The sequence below is a fragment of the Hemitrygon akajei genome, chromosome 15 (genome assembly GCF_048418815.1).
Source record: "Hemitrygon akajei chromosome 15, sHemAka1.3, whole genome shotgun sequence".
Lineage (NCBI taxonomy): Eukaryota > Metazoa > Chordata > Chondrichthyes > Myliobatiformes > Dasyatidae > Hemitrygon > Hemitrygon akajei.
The window spans coordinates 1,017,212-1,035,782 of NC_133138.1; the positions used below are offsets into that span (position 1 = coordinate 1,017,212).

Genomic DNA, 18,571 nt, shown 5'->3' on the forward strand with positions numbered 1-18,571 from the left:
TGAAGCAACATTGTACCCCTGAAATAACACTGCTCCACTGCACCGCTCTCCACCACACCGCACATGCAGCATCTCACCTAAGATCACAACTCAACAACACATACCCCCAAAGCTCCATCACAGAAGCCCTGTATCCAGAAATCTAACTGACACAACACTGTAATCCACAAACCTTTCCGTAGCACATCCCAAAAATCTTTTCTCTGCACAGTTGTATACACTCCTCTTGCACCACTTTCTTCTGCAGCACTATACTATGCAAGGGAGAAGATTTCTGGGGCTCAGACTGATCTTTTAAAGTCTTCATTGACCACAGGTACCAGAAGACTGGACATTGTTCTTTTACTCAAGATGGGCAGCAGTGATAATCCATGAAACTAAAAGCTCTGAGCTTTAGATCCATGGTATTGACATTATCAGAAAATAAAATCTAACAGAGGAAGGAACTGATTGGAGATAGAAAATAGAACAGTACAGCACAATACAAGCCCTTCAGACCATGACTTTGTGCCAACCTTAGTCAGCATAGCAATCCTGGCTTAACAATGAGAATTTTTGTAGATTTATTTGAAAAGATCGATGGAGGCAGAGCCATAGATGTTGTCTGCTTTGATTTTTGGTAGGCCTTTGACACAACCCTGCAATAGGTTAGTTAAGGACAATAAAGTACATGGGATCCTAAAAAATTGAATCCTAAATTGCCATGGCTGTAGGAGACAGAGGGTGGTGGTAGTGCAGTGGTCCTCAACCACCGGGCTGCAAAGCATGTACTACCAGGCCACAAGGAAATGATATAATTTGTCGATATGAAACGATATGAATCAGCTGCACATTTCCTCATTCCCTGTCACGCCCACTGTTGAACTTGAACGCACACGAGGTCATTACGATACCCTCGTGCCAGGGATCACTGGTTGGCCTCGCGCGGCCGGAGAGAAGGGCCTTTGCTACTGGCCTGGAGCATGGACAGATGGGCGCCGCCTCTGAACCTGTTTAGCACACCGAATGTTCGTGGGGAACCCAGTGCTAAAATAATTGCAGACGATCTAATTCGGGCTCAGGGTTTCGTAAGTAGTAGAGCAGCTATCTCACTGCGATCTACTGAAAGTCATCCCTCGAGACAAACTTTTTGTTGCCCGATAGATCCTACAAGGGGGTGGGGCGGGCACGCACCCTATCGCACTCCTCGCTCGGTCAGTCACTCTTTCCAGACTGCGACCTGTACCTGGTCTACAAGCTGAGATTGTTTTTCCTGGAGTGATGGAGTTGGAGCCATGACCTGATAGAAATATATAAAATCATAAGAAGAGGTAGAGCAGATGGAAAGAAACTTTTCACCCTGAGCTGGAGATGGCTACAAAGTGCAGAAGGATCAGATCTGATGTCTGGAATGTTCCACCAGAGGACAGGCTGATAGTAGAAATATTACAACATCAATGAGGCATTCGGACAGGCACTTGAATAACCAAGACATAGAAGGCCACTGACCTCATAGGGTCAAACTGGATAAGTATAGTGAAGTACAAAGGTCAGCACAAAGATGATGGTCTGACGGGCTGTTTCTATGTTATAAACTTAATGATCCTTACAGTACAGAAGTGCTCTTGTACCTGCCTCCTTGGCACTGTACAATCAGCCTCCTCTCCCCTATCTCATACCTGCCTCCGTGGCTCTGTACAATCAGCCTCCTCTCCCCAATCTTGCATCTGAGAAATAGAAAGTGCATGCATTATTTAATCAGTCAGGTTCAAAGGACTATGTGTGTTCATTGTTTCACGGAATCCTGGTTAACCAGGATGCAGCGATCCAGACTGACAAGTTTACTATACACCGTCAGGATAGATCTATAGAGTCTCTCAAAAGCAGAGAGGAAGGAGTATGCCTCATGATCAACTCTTCTTGGTGCACAAATATATCAGTGCTGTCCCAATTCTGCTCACCAGACCTGAAATATCTTGCAGTTAAATGCCTTCCTTTTTACCTACCACGGGAGTTCTCCAGGGTAGCTGTATATATTCTACCTCAGGCCAATGTCAATCAGGCTTTAGATGATCTAAGCAATGGGACCAACATGCATGAAACAGCACATCCTAATGCCTTCATCATTGTTTTAGGTGATTTTAACCAGGGGAGTCTGAAAAAAAAATCACTAAGCAATTACCATCAACAGATCACTTGCAATACCAGAGGAACCAACACACTGGACCATTGCTACACCACCATCGAGAATGCCTACCGTGCTATTCCACGCCCTCACTTCGGGAAGGCTGATCACCTGGCTGTATTTCTACTCCCCAGGTATAGGCAGAGACTGAAGACTGCAGCACCAGTAGTGAGGACCAAGAAGGTATGGACAAGGGAAGCACAGGAGCACCTACAGCATTGCTCTGAATCGGTGGACTGGATTGTATTCAGGGATTCATCTTCGAACCTGGATGAGTATGCTGCAGTTGATACCGACTTCATTAAAACCTGTGTGGATGAGTGTGTGCCTACAAAGATTTACCGTACATCCCCAAACCAAAAGCCGTGGATGAACCAGGAGGTACGTCGTCTGCTGAAGGCTAGATCTGTGGCTTTCAAGTCTGGCGACCCAGGCCTGTACCAGAAAACCAGATATGATTTGCAGAGGGCTATTTCAGGGGCGAAGAGACAATTTCAAATGAGGTTGGAGGCGACACTGGTAGCATATATTGCAGTGATACTTCACTACCAGATGAACTCAATGCCTTCTATTGAAAGGGAGAACACAACTACCATTGTGAAGATCCCTGTTGTACCTGATGACCCTGTGATCTCTGTCTCAGAAGTCGACGTTAGGCTGTCTCTAAAGAGAGTGAACCCTCTCAAGGTGGAAGGTCCCAATGGAGTACCTGGTAAGGCTCTAAAAACCTCTGCCAACCAACTAGCAAAAGTATTCAAGGAAATTTTCAACCTCTCACTGATAACTGAAGAAGTTCCCACTTGCTTCAAAAAAGCAACAATTATACCAGTGCATAAGAAAAATAATGTGAGCTGCCTTAATGTCTATCATCCAGTAGCACTTACATTGACAATGATGAAATACTTTGAGAGGTTGGTCATAACTAAACTGAACTCCTGCCTCAGCAAGGACCTGGACCCATTGCATTTTGCCTATCACCACAATAGGTCAACGGCAGATGCAATCTCAATGGCTCTCCACACGGCTTTAGACCACCTGGACAACACAAACACCTATGTCAGGATGCTGTTCATCAACTATAGTTCAGCATTTAATACCATCATTCCCACAACCCTGATTGAGAAGTTACAGAACCTGGGCCTCTGTACCTTCCTCTGCAATTGGATCCTTGATTTCTAACTGTAAGACCACTATCTGTGTGGACTGGTGATAACATCCCGTCCTCACTGACGAATAACACTGGTGCACCTCGGGGGGGGGGGGGGGGGTGTGCTTAGTCCACTGCTCTACTCTGTGTGGCTAGGCATAGCTCAAATACTATCTATAAATTTGCTGATGATACAACCATTGCTGGTAGAACCTCAGGTGGTGACAAGAGAGCATACAGGAACAAGATATGTCAACTAGTGAAGTGGTGTCGCAACAACAACCTGGCACTCAACATCAGTAAGACAAAAGAGCTGATTGTGGACTACAGGAAGGGTAAGATGGAGGAACACATACCAATCCTCATAGAGAGATCAGAAGTGGAGAGAGCGAGCAGTTTCAAGTTCCTGGGTGTCAAGATCTCTGAGGACCTAACCTGGTCCCAACATATTGATGCAGTTATAAAGAAGGCAAGACAGCAGCTTTACTTCATTAGAGGTTTAAAGAGATTTGGTATGCCAACAAATACACTCAAAAACTTCTATAGATGTACCGTGGAGAGCATTCTGACAGGCTGCATCATTGTCTAGTATGGAAGGGCTACTACACAGGACCGAAAGAAGCTGCAGAGGTTGTAAATTTAGTTTGCTCAATCTTGGGTACTAGCCTACAAAGTACCCAGGACATCTTCAAGAAGCAGTGTCTTAGAAAGGCAGCATCCATTATTAAGGACCTCCAGCACCCAGGGCACGCCCTTTTCACACTGTTCCAATCAGTTAGGAGCTACAGAAGCCTTAAGGCATACACTCAGCAATTCAAGAACAGTTTCTTTCCCTCTGCCATAGGATTCCTAAATGGACATTGAACCCTTGGACACTATCTCACTTTTTTAATATATATTATTTGTTTTTGACATGATTTTTAATCTATTCATATACGCATACTGTAATTGAGTGACTTATTTATTAACAACAACACACACAAAATGCTGGTAGAACACAGCAGGCTAGGCAGCATCTATAGTGAGAAGCACTGTCGACGTTTCGGGCCGAGACCCTTCGTCAGGACTAATGGAAAGGAAAGATAGTAAGAGATTTGAAAGTAGTGGGGGGAGGGGGAAATGGAAAATGATAGGAGAAGACTGGAGGGGGTGGGATGAAGCTAAGAGCTGGAAAGGTGATTGGCGAAAGTGATACAGAGCTGGAGAAGGGAAAGGATCATGGGACGGGAGGCCTCAGGAGAAAGAAAGGAGTGGGAGGAAGGGGGAGCACCAGAGGGAGATGGAGAACAGGCAAACAACTAAATATGTCAGGGATGGGGTAAGAAGGGGAGGAGGGGCATTAACGGAAGTTAGAGAAGTCAATGTTCATGCCATCAGGTTGGAGGCTACCCAACCGGTATATAAGGTGTTGTTCCTCCAACCTGAGTTTGGATTCATTTTGACAATAGAGGAGGCCATGGATAGACATATCAGAATGGGAATGGGACGTGGAATTAAAATGTGTGGCCACTGGGAGATCCTGCTTTTTCTGGCGGACCGAGCGTAGGTGTTCCGCGAAACGGTCTCCTGGTCTGCGTCGGGTCTCACCAATATGTAAAAGGCCACACCGGGAGCACCGGACGCAGTATACCACACCAGCCGACTCACAGGTAAAGTGTCGCCTCACCTGAAAGGACTGTCTGGGGCCCTGAATGGTGGTGAGGGAGGAAGTGTAAGGGCAGGTGTAGCACTTGTTCCGTTTACAAGGGTAAGTGCCAGGAGGGAGATTGGTGGGAAGGGATGGGGGGAACGAGTGGACAAGGGAGTCGCGTAGGGAGTGATCCCTGCGGAAAGCAGAAAGAGAGGGGAGGGAAAAATGTGTTTGGTAGTGGGATCCCGTTGGAGGTGGCAGAAGTTACGGAGAATTATATGTTGGACCTGGAGGCTGGTGGGGTGGTAGGTAAGGGCAAGGGGAACCCTATCCCGAGTGGGGTGGCGGGTGGATGGGGTAAGGGCAGATGTGCGGGAAATGGGAGAAATGCATTTGAGAGCAGAGTTGATGGTGGACAAAGGGAAGCCCCTTTGTTTGAAAAAGGAAGACATCTCCTTCATCCTGGAAAGAAAAGCCTCATCCTGAGAGCAGATGCGGTGGAGACAGAGGAATTGTGAGAAGGGGATAGCCTTTTTGCAAGAGACAGGGTGGGAAGAGGAATAGTCCAGGTAGCTGTGAGAGTCTGTAGGCTTATAGTAGATATCAGTAGATAGGCCGTCTCCAGAGATGGAGACAGAAAGATCAAGAAAGGGGAGGGAGGTGTCGGAAATGGACCAGGTAAATTTGAGGGCAGGGTGAAAGTTGGAGGCAAAGTTAATGAAGTCGACGAGCTCAGCACGCGTGCAAGAGGCAACGCCAATGCAGTCGTCGATGTAGCGAAGGAAAAGAGGGGATGGATACCTGTATAGACTTGGAACATGGACTGTTCCACAAAGCCAACAAAAAGGCAGGCATAACTGGGACCCATACGGGTGCCCATGGCTACACCCTTGATTTGGAGGAAGTGGGAGGAGCCAAAGGAGAAATTATTGAGAGTAAGAACTAATTCCGCTAGACAGAGGAGAGTGGTGTTAGAGAGGATTTGGTTAGGTCTGGAATCCAAAAAAAATCGAAGAGCTTTGAGACCATCTTGGTGGGGGATGGAGGTATATAGGGACTGGACGTCCATGGTGAAAATAAGACGGAGGGGGCCAGGGAACTTAAAATCATTGAAAAAATTCAAAGCATGAGAAGTGTCACGAACATAGGTGGGAAGAGATTGAACAAGGGGGGATAAGACAGTGTCAAGGTATGTAGAAATGAGTTCAGTGGGGCAGGAGCAAGCTGAGACAATAGGTCTACCTGGACAGGCAGGTTTGTGGATCTTGGGTAGGAGGTAGAAACGGGAAGTGCGGGGTGTGGGAACTATGAGGTTTATTATTTTATTTTGGTTTTTTTCTTCTATATTATATATATCACATTAAACTTCTGCTGCTAAGTTAACAAATTTTACATCACATACTGGTGGTAATAAACCTGTTTCTGATTCTGAATACCCATCTCCACTCCAGCTACCTGTACACATCCCTATTCCAGCTACTCGTATAACTTCATACACCACATGATCAGGTTCAATGCACACCCCCATTCGGCCGCCTGTAAAACTTCAGACAAACTTCAGCTTCTGGGCTCTCATCCCTGACTGAATTTCTCTGTCACAGCAGTCTGAGACCATGTGTGTAGAGGGATCTTTACCCTTTAACTAGTCCGGGACCTCCTTGCCTTTTGTGAAAAGGGATCAATATTCTAACAGGCAGGTTTACTGGAGCTGCTGGGAGTGGTTTAAACTAATATGGGAGATGCGAACTAGTACGATAGAGCTGAGGATGAGCCAGCACGTTCATAAGTAGATGCTGGATGAAAAATGCAAGGAAGGACAAGCCAATGATTGGGTACAAATGCAGACAGAGAAAAGAGTTAAATTGTACCACAGAGGCAAATCTCAAAAGGGTGAAGAATGCAGAACTGAAAGTGCTGTATTTAAACTGCACATAGCATTTGGAATAAGGTGGACAAACTCCTGGCGCAATTAGATATTGGTCAGTATGAGATTGTGGGCATCATTGAGTTGTGGCTGAAAGAAGGCCATAGTTGAGAGCTTAACATCAAAGGATAAACTTTGTACCAAAAAGACAGGCAAGAAGGCATGGGCAGTGGTATGGTTCTGTTAGTAAGAGATGGAATTACATCTTTAGAAACTGGTGACATTGGGTCAGAGAATGTTGCATTTTTGTAGATGGAGTTAAGAAACTGTGAGGGTTGAAAAGAACTATTATGAGAATATAAAGAAGCGTCCAAATAGTAGCCAAGTTGTGGGGTTGAGATTGCAAAGGGAGCAGGAAAAGGCATGTAATAAGGGTAATGATACAATTGTAATGGGGGACTTCAATGTTCAAGGAGATTGGGAAAATCAGGTTGGTGTTGGATCGCAAGAGAGGGAATTTGTAGAATGCCTACAAAATAGCTTTTTTTTTGCTTGTGCTTGAGCCTACTCAGAGAAAGGCCATCTTAGATTGGGTGTTATATAATAGCCCAGATCTTATAAGTGAGTTTAATGTAAAAGAACCCTTTGGAGGTAGTGATCATAATGTGATTGAATTTATACTACAATTTGAGAGGGAAAAGCATAACTCACATGTATCAGTACTGCAATGGAATAAAGGGCATTACAGAGGCATGAAACAGGAGCTTGCCTAAGTGGACTGGAGGGGGTTATTGGCTGGGATGATGACAGAGGAGAGGTGGCTGAAGTTTCTGGGAATAGCTCACAAGGCATAGGATAGATATGTCCTACAGAAGTAATAGATCCCAAATGGCAGAGGTAGGCAACTGTAGCTGACGAAGGAAGTTAAGGACTGCATAAAAGTCAAGGAAAGGGCATATAAGGTAGCAGAAGTGAGTGGAAAGTTGGATGATTGGGAAGCTTTTAAAATCCAACAAAAGCCAACTAAAAGAACTATAAGAAGGGAAAAGATGAAATACGAGGGCAAATTAGTCGATAATATAGAAACATAGAAAACCTACAGCACAATACAGGCCCTTTGGCCCACAAAGCTGTGCCGAATATAAAGCAGGATACTACAATATTTTCAGTTATGTAAAGAGTAAAAAGCATGTGAGAGCTGATATTGGACCACTGGAAAATGATGTGTTTGAGGTAGTAATAGGGGGTCAAAGAAATGGCAGATGAACCTAATGGATACTTTGCATCTGTCTTCACTGTGGAAGACACCAGCAGTGTGCCAGAGATTTGTGAGTGTCAGGGAGCAGGAGTGAGTGCTATTGCTATTACAAAGAAAAAAATGTTAGGCAAACTCAAAACCCTTGTGGTGGATAAGTCGCCTGGACCAGAAGGACTACATCCCAGAGTCCTGAGAGAGTTGCTGAAGAGATAATGGATGTATTGGTCAAGATCTTTCAAGAATCACATGATTCTGGCACGGTCCCAGAGGACTGGAAGATTGCAAATGTCACTCCACTCTCTAAGAAGGGAGAGGGGCAAAAGAAAGGGAATTGTAGGCCAGTTTGCCCAACCTCAGTGTTTGGGTAAGTGTTGGGAGTCTATTACTAAGGGTGAGGTTTCTGGGTACTTGGAGACAAATAATAAGTCAAAGTTAGCACGGTTTCTGTGAAGGGAAATCTTGGCTGGCAAATCTGTTAGATTTCTTCGAGAAAAGAACAAACAGGGTGGACAAAGGAGAGGCAGTGGATGTCATTTATTTGAATTAGCAGAAGGAATTTGATAAGGCGCCACACACGAGACTGCTTAACAAGATAAAATTCTATGGTATTACAGGAAAGATACAGGCATGGATAATGGAATGGCTGACAGGCAGGAGGCAGTGAGTGGGAATAAAAGGGGCTGTTTCTGGTTGGTTGCCAGTGATTATCGGTGTTCTTCAAGGGTCAGAATTGGGACCGCTACTTTTCACAATGTTTGTCAACGATTTGAATAATGGAACTGATGGCTTTGTGGCAAAGTTTGCAGATGGTACTGTTACGTTCCCCAGTAACCAGGTAATTTACCAGCAAAGATAGATGGGTCCGCTGAAGCCTGATGCTACTATTTCCAAAAGTTTTTATTTATAAAGGGGCACAAATGTATGGTTAATACAAAACATTCAGATCATATACGTCGTCACAACTCAATCTAAAGCACAGGTATAGTAATAATCAATCAGAAATAAGCTCTATCGTTGTCTAGGGGTAATGTAGATATATATTGTTTGCTGGATATCTAAAAGTCTTTTGCGGTCACTGCAGTTCCACCAGCTGCCGTCGTTGTGGTGTCGCGTTGGTGCACTTTTGTTAGAAAGAGAGAAAGAGATGGGATGAAACAGTTACCCGTGGTTTTCCAACCTGGAGGAGTTCGGTTTGTCGGAGCCTCGTTGGGGGAATGAACGCTCATCGGTGGCCTCCCCTGTAGCTAAGCCGTTCTTCCGTTGTGGGGTCGCCAATCCCAGGCAAGGAAAAGACGCACACGAACCCCACCACAGGCTGTTGCTATCAAAACGCTGTCACAGGATCTCTAGCGTGTCTTCTGGTGCGTCTGAGGGGGTCCTCCCCCCCCAGACCCTCCTTTATACTTCCTCACGGGATCGCCGGTGTCAATCTCTCTCTCAACCAGCCCACTTTGCCCGAGGGCTTTACACCTGGTCTTCATGAGACAATAGTCAAAGAGTCGCTTTATTCTGCTTCCCGGGGGAACGTGGTCTTCAGCACGTCTCTCTCCCTCTTGGGTCATTTGACCCCCCCTTGACTAGGGCTCTTGCGATTCTCACAAAGGAGGGGGCTGAGGTCATAACAGTACGAAGACAGGTGGAGGGGTAGTGCTGAGGAAGCAATGGGTGTGCAGCAGGACTTAAACAAATTGGAACAATGGGCAAAAGAAGTGGCAGACGGAATACATTGTTGGGAATTGTATGATAATTTATTTTGGTAAAAGAAACAATGGTGAGGACTATTATCTAAATGGGGAGAAGGCTGAAATATCGGAGGTGCAGAGGGACTTGGGAGTCCTCCTGCCAGACTCCTAGAAGGTTAATTTACAGGTTGAGTTTGTGGTCAAGAAGGCAAATGTAATGTTGACATTTATTTCAAGGGAAATAGAATACATAGAACATAGAATAGTACAGCATAGTACAGGCCCTTTGGCCCACAATGTTGTGCCGACCCTTAAACCCTGCCTCCCACATAACTCCCCACCTTAAATTCCTCCATATACCTGTCTAGTAGTCTCTTAAACTTCACTAGTGTATCTGTCTCCACCACTGACTCAGGCAGTGCATTCCACGCACCAACCACTCTCTGAGTAAAAAACCTTCCTCTAATATCCCCCTTGAACTTCCCACCCCTTACCTTAAAGCCATGTCCTCCTGTATTGAGCAGTGGTGCCCTGGGGAAGAGGCGCTGGCTGTCCACTCTGTCTATTCCTCTTAATATCTTGTATACCTCTATCATGTCTCCTCTCATCCTCTTTCTCTCCAAAGAGTAAAGCCCGAGCTCCCTTGATCTCTAATCAAAATCCATACTCTCTAAACCAGGCAGCATCCTGGTAAATCTCCTCTGTACCCTTTCCAATGCTTCCACATCCTTCCTATAGTGAGGCGACCAGAACTGGACACAGCACTCCAAGTGTGGCCTAACTAGTTTTATAGAGCTGCATCACTACATCGCGACTCTTAAACTCTATCCCTCGATTTATGAAAGCTAACACTCCATATGTTTTCTTAACTACCCTATCTATCTGTGAGGCAACTTTCAGGGATCTGTGGACATGTACCCTCAGATCCATCTGCTCCTCCACACTACCAAGTATCCTGCCATTTACTTTGTACTCTGCCTTGGAGTTTGTCCTTCCAAAGTGTATCACCTCACACTTCTCCGGGTTGAACTCCATCTGCCACTTCGCAGCCCACTTCTGCATCCTATCAATGTCTCTCTGCAGTATTCGACAATCCTCTACACTATTTACAACACCACCAACCTTTGTGTCGTCTGCAAACTTGCCAATCCACCCTTCTACCCCCATATCCAGGTTGTTAATAAAATCACTAAAAGTAGAGGTCCCAGAACCGATCTTTGTGGGATACCACTACCTTCTAATCCGAATGTACTCCCTCCACCACGACCCTCTGCTTTCTGCAGGCAAGCCAATTCTGAATCCACCTGGCCAAACTTCCCTAGATCCCATGCCTTCTGACTTTCTGAATAAGCACAATAATACAAAATACAAGTAATACAAAAAGCAAGGAGATAATGCTTAACCTTTATAAGACACTAGTCAGGCTGCACTTGGAGAATTGTCAACTGTTTTGGACCCCATGTCTCAGAAAGGATGTGTTGTCATTGGAGAGAGTCCAGTGGAGGTTCACGAGGATGATTCCGAGAATGAAGGAGCATTTGGCAGCTACAGCCTGGAATTTAGAAGAATGCCAGGGGAGGGAGATCTCGTTGAATCTTACCCTATGTTGAAAGGACTAGTTAGGGTAGATATAGAGAGGATGTTTCCTATGATGGGGAAATCTCAAACTAGAGACACATCCTCAAAATTGTGGGGCAACTTTTTCAAACAGAGTTAAGGAATGTTTTTTTTAGCCAAACAGTAGTGAATCTGTGGAATGCTCTGCCACTAACTCTGATGGAGGCCAAGTCTATGGGAATATTTAAGATGGAAGTTGTCATTTCCTAATCAGTCAGGGCATCAAAGGATATGGCGAGAACGCTGGTGGGTGGAGTTGAGAGGGATCTGGGATCAGCCATGATGGAATGGTAGAACAGACTCGATGGGCTGAATGGCCTAATTCTGCTCCTGTCTTATGCTCTTAACCGAACCTATTTACAAATATAGCCCCTGTGGCAACTCCATCTGTGACACCAGAGTTGGTGATTCCGGTGTAGCATGAACTCCATGTAAGTTCACCAGGAATGCCAACAGTACAGTCTCAAAGAGGCAGGCAATCAGGACGGACAGAACGCCTAAGAACCAGTTGCCTGGGAGCGTGAATAACTCTCACAGAGAGATTCAAGAACAATTCAATCAGCGAGGCACATAACTGGCCACCCACCTATGTACGAGGTTCCGAAAGAACTAGGGGGTGATATGAATGACCTAGAACAGTACAGAAAGGATTGGAGGCACTGAATGAACTGGGTCTATTTTCCCTGGAGTGAGGAATACATGACAGAAGTGAGATGTGCATAGATCTGGCAGGTAGTCCGAATTCATTTCTCATGGTAGGGGTGCCTAAAACTAAAGATTTAATGCTATAGTGAGGGGTTTTAATGGGCATCTAAGTGAGCTTAAGGTAATAGAACCCTTAGGAGACAGTGATCACAATATAATTGAGTCCAACTTGAAATTTGATAGGGAGAAAGTCTGACACAGCAGTATAGGAAATTACAGTGGTATGAGAGAAGAGTTGGCCAAAGTAAATTGGAAGGAATAAAAACAGAAAATGCTGGCAGAACTCAGCAGGCCAGACAGCATCTATGGGAGGAGGTAGTGACGACGTTTCGGGCCAAAACCCTTCATCAGGAGCGTGATCCTCCGAAGGTCCAAATCGGGAGGCTTGGAAACGAATCCTGAAGCCAATTGGAGTTACTTGGTTGCAGAGACACGCACCAAGGAAGGATATGTGACTATAATACCGGGTCTGGGTTAGCATGTGGTCCAAAAGTTTCAGGGCCGAAGAAATAGTAGGTTGGGAGCAGAGAAAGAGGCTCTCGCTGAACTCCCGTCAGAGAGAAGATCTGAACTTCTTCAGTGTAGGCATCACTGGAAGAGGCTTCGCAGTAGTGAATCCACTCGTGTTGCCTTTAAATTGGAAGGAGATGTTGCCAGAGTTGACAGCAGAGCAGCAATGGCTCGAGTTTCAGGGAAAAATGAGGAAGGTACAGGATAGATGTATACCAAAAACAAAAAAAATTCAAATGGCAAAATAATACAACCATGGTTGACAAGGTAAGTCACAACTAATGTAAAAGCAAAAGAGAGGGCACACAACAAAGCAAAAATTAGTGGGAATAGAGAGGATTGGGAAGCTTTTAAAAACCTACAGGAAGCAACTAAAAGAATTATTAAGAGGGAAAGGATGAAATATGAAAGCAAGTTAGCAAACAATATCAAAGTGGATAGTAAAAGCTTTTTCAAGTATACAGTGGTATGCAAAAGTTTGGGCACCCCTGGTCAAAATTTCTGCTGCTGTGAATAGCTGAGTAAAAGATGACTTGATTTCCAAAAGGCATAAAGATAAAGATGACACATTTCTTTAATATTTTAAGCAAGATACTTTTTTATTTCCATCTTTTACAGTTTCAAAATAACAAAAAATGAAAAAGGCCTGAAGCAAAAGTTTGGGCACCCTGCATGGTCAGTACTTAGTAACACCCCCTTTGGCAAGTAGCACAGCTTGTAAACGCTTTCTGCAGCCAGCTAAGAGTCTTTCAATTCTTGTTTGGGAGATTTTCACCCATTCCTCCTTGCAAAAGGCTTCTAATTCTGTGAGATTCTTAGGCCGTCTTGCATGCACTTTATTGTCATTTCGACCATAAACTGCTGGTACCATACACAGTAAAAACAAAACGTTCCTCCAGGACCATGGTGCTACATGAAACAACACAAAACTACACTAGACTACAGACCTACATAGGACTACATAAAGTGCACAAAACAGTGCAGCGCAGTACAATAAATAATAAACAAGACAGTAGGCACAGTAGAGGACAAATTTCAATATAATAATAAATGATGTAGATGTCAGTCTAGACTCTGGGTATTGAGGAGTTTGATGGCTTGGGGGAAGAAACTGCTGCACAGTCTGGTCGTGAGAGCCCGAATGCTTTGGTACCTTTTCCCAGATGGCGGGAGGGAGAAGAGTTTGTATGAGGGGTGCGTGGGGTCCTTCATAATGCTGTTAGCTTTGCCGGTGCAGCGTGTGGTGTAAATGTCTGTAATAGCGGGAAGAGAGACCCCGATGATCTTCTCAGCTGACCTCACTATCTGCTGCAGGGTCTTGCGATCCAAGACGGTGCAATTCCCGAACCAGGCAGTGACGCAGCTGCTCAGGATGCTCTCGATACATCCTCTGTAGAACGTGGTGAGGATGGGGATCTATTCTCGATGATGTTTAGGTCAGGGGATTGTGAGGACCATGGCAAAATCTTCAGTTTACATCTCTTGAGGTAGTCCATTGTGGATTTTGCGGTGTGTTTAGGATCATTATCCTGTTGTAGAAGACATCCTCTTTTCATCTTCGGTGTTTTGTTTTGTTTTTTTTTTACAGACAGTGTAACTTTTGCTTCCAGAATTTGCTGGTATTTAATTGAATTCATTCTTCCCTCTACCAGTGAAATGTCCCCCGTGCCAATGGCTGCAACACAAGCCCAAAGCATGATCAATCCACTCCCATGCTTAACAGTTGGAGAGGTGTTCTTTTCATGAAATTCTGCACCCTTTTTTTCTCCAAACATACCTTTGCTCATTGCGGCCAAAAAGTTCTATTTTAACTTCATCAGTCAAAATCTAAACAAGCCTGATGCATTTTGGAAACAAGTCCCATGGACTGATGACTTAAGGGAAAATTCTGCCTGATGAACCTGTTGGAATTCTTTGAGGAGAGTACAATTAGGATAGATAAAGGGGATGCAATGGATGTTGTATATTTGGACTTTCAGAAGTCCTTTGATAAGGTGCCATAAATGAGGCTGCTTACCAGGTCAAGAGCCTATGCTATTACAGGAAAATTACTGGCATGGTTAGAGCATTGGCTGATTGTTAGGAGTGGGGATAAAAGGATAATTTTCTGGTTGGCTGCCAGTGACCAGTGGTTTTCCACAGGGGTTGGTGTTGGGACCACATCTTTTCATGCTGTATATTAATGATTTAGATGATAGCATAGTTGGCTTTGCTGCCAAGCTTACAGATGATACAAAAATTGGTGCAAGGGCAGGTAGTGTTGAGGAAACAGGTAGGTTGCAGAAGGACTTGGACAGATTAGGAAAACAGGCAAGAAAATGGCAAATGAAATATAATGTTGGAAAATCCATGGTCATGCACTTTGGTAGAAGACATAAATGTGTAGATTATTTTCCAAACAGGGAGATAATCCAAAAATCAGATGTAAAGGAACTTGGGAGTCCTTGTGCAGAACACCCTAACGGTTAACTTGCTGGTAGAGTCGGTGGTGAGGAAGACAAATGCAATGTTAGGATTCATTTCAAGAGGTAATGAATACAAGAGTAGGGATGTGATGCTGAAGCTTTATAAGGCACTGGTGAGGCCTTACCTTGAGTATTGTGAACAGTTTTGGGCTCATCTTAGAAAAGATGTGCTGGCATTGGAGAGGGTCCAGAGGAGGTTCACAAGGACAATTCCAGGAATGAAAGAGTTATAATACAAGGAACGTTTGACAGCTCTGGGCCTGTACTTGCTGGTATTTAGAAGGATGAGGGGGAATGTCACTGAATCCTTTGGAATGTTGAAAGGCCTAGAAATGGTAGATGCGGAAAGGATGTTTTCCATAATGGGGGAGTCTGGGACAAGAGGGCACAGCTCATAACAGAGATGCGGAGAAATTTCTTTAGCCAGAGGGTGGTGAATTTGTGGAATGTGTTGCCACAGGCAGCTGTGGAAGTCAGGTCGTTCGGTGTACTTAAGGCGGAGGTTGATAGATTTTTGATTGGACATTGCATCAAAAGTCATGGGGAGAAGGCGGTAAATGGGGTTGAGAAGGAGAAACAAAAGGGATCAGCCATGACTGAATGGTGGAGCAGACACATTTCGCCAAATGCCCTAATTCTGCTCCTATGTCTTATTGTGTAAATGTTTCACACAGAGAAAATCTGAATCAGGTTTATCATCACAGGTAGATAGCGTGGGAGTCTCTTCTGGGCAGCTCATGGAGTAAGACACTTATTGGCTCTACTCCTCCCTTTTACAACCTACTTTCCACTGCTACTTTTGTTTAACCTTTGAAGATTCACTGCTTTTAGTGAAGGATTTACAATTTAATTACGATGGCTGGAACCCGAACTGGAAAGGAATTAACACGTGGCAAAATTGTTTCTGAAACAAAGGAAACAGAAGAAGCCTATACTCCAGAAAGAATGTTTTCTTTGATGCAAGATACTAATACCAAAATTGGAATGGTGGACTCTAAAATTGATAAACTGATGAATGTCAATGAAAAGCTTGAAAAAACTGTTTCTGCCATCCAGGAATTTTTGAGGAATCTGGAATCTCAATATCAAACGCTTAAAATGAATACCAATAAAATCGGAAGACAACAGGAGACAATACATCAAGTGATTAAAGAACAGGAGTTAAAGTTTTCTACCATGGAAAAGAGAATTGTTGAGATTTCTTCAGAATTATCAAGAATAAAGGAGAAAATGATCGATCCGGAAAGCAGAAGTCGAAGGATAAATTTATGTATACTGGGTTTGCCTGAAAATATGGAAACTGGTGAGCCATTAAAGTTTCTTAAGAATATGTTATACTCACTTTTTAGTGAGATGCTCAAAACTTCTCCATTAATAGATATTCACCAAATTCCCCTTCTGAAGCCTTCAGTTGAGGTGAAACTGCGTGCAGTGATTCTGTGTCTGCATTATTTTGCTACTAAAGAAGCAATTCTTCGAGATGCCAAGAAGTGGGGGAAGCTAATTTACAACGGAGTTGAGTTTCGTATAGTTGAAGATTTTGCCGCCGAGGTTTATGCAGAAAGAATTAAATATCGGGAAGTGATGGCTGAACTTGTAAGAAAACTGTCATCCCTCTCTGCGCTATCCTGCCCGTTTGTTAATTTTTATGCCTAACACACGTCCAAAACGACTTGATTCTCCAGAGGAGGCCTGGAAATTTCTCAAGGAATTTAAGACTGACATGTAAGCAACTCCAACAATGCCTGTTTTGCAAGCAACTCCAACATTTAATCCTTAGCTGAGAATTGTTTGTAGCTGAATCGTTGAAAGTTTAATCTATGTTCTATGTCTGTATAGCCATTGCTTTGACTCTTGTATTTTTTTTCTTTCTTTAAGATTTGTATGAATTTAACACAAGTCGTAACATATTATTTGCTTGGATCTATATTTTCTGAATATATGATCAATTTTTATTAAATGAATTTAAGATGGCCACTGTTAATTATGTTCTAACATCTTATTAGACATAATATTGAATTCAGTCTTTAGCTGAGTCATTTGCAGCTGAATCGTTGAATGCTTAATTTACGTTCTTTGTTGGTCCAGACATCGTTTGGCGGTTTTATTTTTTTTCTTCTTTTTTTAGGATCTGTAAGAATTTAATATCAGTCGTATCATATTATTTGGTTGGTTATTTCTTTTTTGAATATATGATCAATTTTTATTAAACAAATTTAAGATGGCCACTGTTAACTACGTTGCAACCTCTGTTAGACATAATATCATAATATTTGGAATTTCTTGATTTTTTTAATGTATCTGATGTTGTGTCTTTAGTCAGTGGTGTCAATATATAACTTTTTTTTAAAGTCTGCCTTTTAGAGACAAAGGGATTAGGGTGTTTAGTTTAACGTGCTGTCCGCTTATCGGATTTTTTTTATCTGGGGGGGAAGAGGGGTGGGGCTATTAGTTTAGGTTTTTTCGACTGGACAGTCCTGAGAGGTTTTCCTGTCAATCATGTTTTTTTTTTCCTGTCTGATCGAATCCATAATTTGTACTTCCCTGCAGGTTTGGTTTGTATCGGCACACTAATTCATTTTTATAAATCCTTAAAGTCTCAATATGGATGTTAATAAAATTAGTATAATTTCCTGGAACCTGAATGGCTTGAATCAACCAATTAAGCATAGAAAGATCTTTAAGAAATTGAAAACATTTCAAGCCGATATTATTTTTGCACAAGAGACCCACATCCGTAGGGAAGATGAAAACCGCTTTTTTTAAATTTTGGAGGGCTCTCAGTTTCACTCTTCATCAATAACAAAAAAATAGAGGGGTGTCTATTTTTACTAATTTTAAAGTCTCTTTCGTACATTTGGAAGATCAATTGGAAGATACTTAATTGTTACTGGCTTGTTATGTGGTCAAAAGGTGGCACTGGTGTGTGTGTATGCACCTAACGTAGATTGCCCTCAATTTTTTAAGCAGTTATTTCTGCTGCCGAATTTAAATAAATATAAGTTGATTATGGGCGGTGATTTTAACTGCTGTCTCAATCCCTCGATTGATAGGTCATCAACCAATCCGTGCCTTCCTAAAAAGGCTGCATCCTGTATTAATTCCTTTTTACTACAATACGGTTTGTTGGATATTTGGAGATTTCTTCATCCTAAAGACAAGGGCTTTTCTTTTTTTCACATGTACATTATAAATACACAATTGATTATTTTTGTTAGGTACGCAATTGGTGTCTTTTGTTGCTGATTGTGCGTATGACACTATTGCACTGTCAGATCATGCGCCCATGAGACTTACACTGGAGCTTTCTGATAACACATGGAATGCAGCTCAGTGGAGATTTAATGCTGCATTGCTTCATGATTCATCATTTGTAAGTTTTATAAAAGAGCAAATCTCTTTATTTTTTGAATGAAATACAACTGAGGGTATGTCAAATTTGGTTATTTGGGATACGATGAAATCTTTTCTTAGGGGACAGATAATTTCATATTCAGCAGCTTTAAGAAGGAAAACCAAAGCAGAGCTT

At 43.2% G+C, this 18,571-nt stretch overlaps 1 protein-coding gene across 3 annotated transcripts in view; it reads right to left on the reverse strand.

Annotated features, from left to right (window-relative positions):
- Positions 1–18,571, reverse strand: part of faxdc2 (fatty acid hydroxylase domain containing 2) — a 113,505-nt gene that overhangs the window by 66,219 nt on the left and 28,715 nt on the right. For all 3 annotated transcript variants that reach the window (XM_073067044.1, XM_073067042.1, XM_073067043.1), the window contains one exon: positions 1,659–1,706. In XM_073067044.1, coding sequence (XP_072923145.1) covers positions 1,659–1,706 — 48 coding nt within the window. The remainder of the gene's footprint in view (positions 1–1,658; positions 1,707–18,571) is intronic.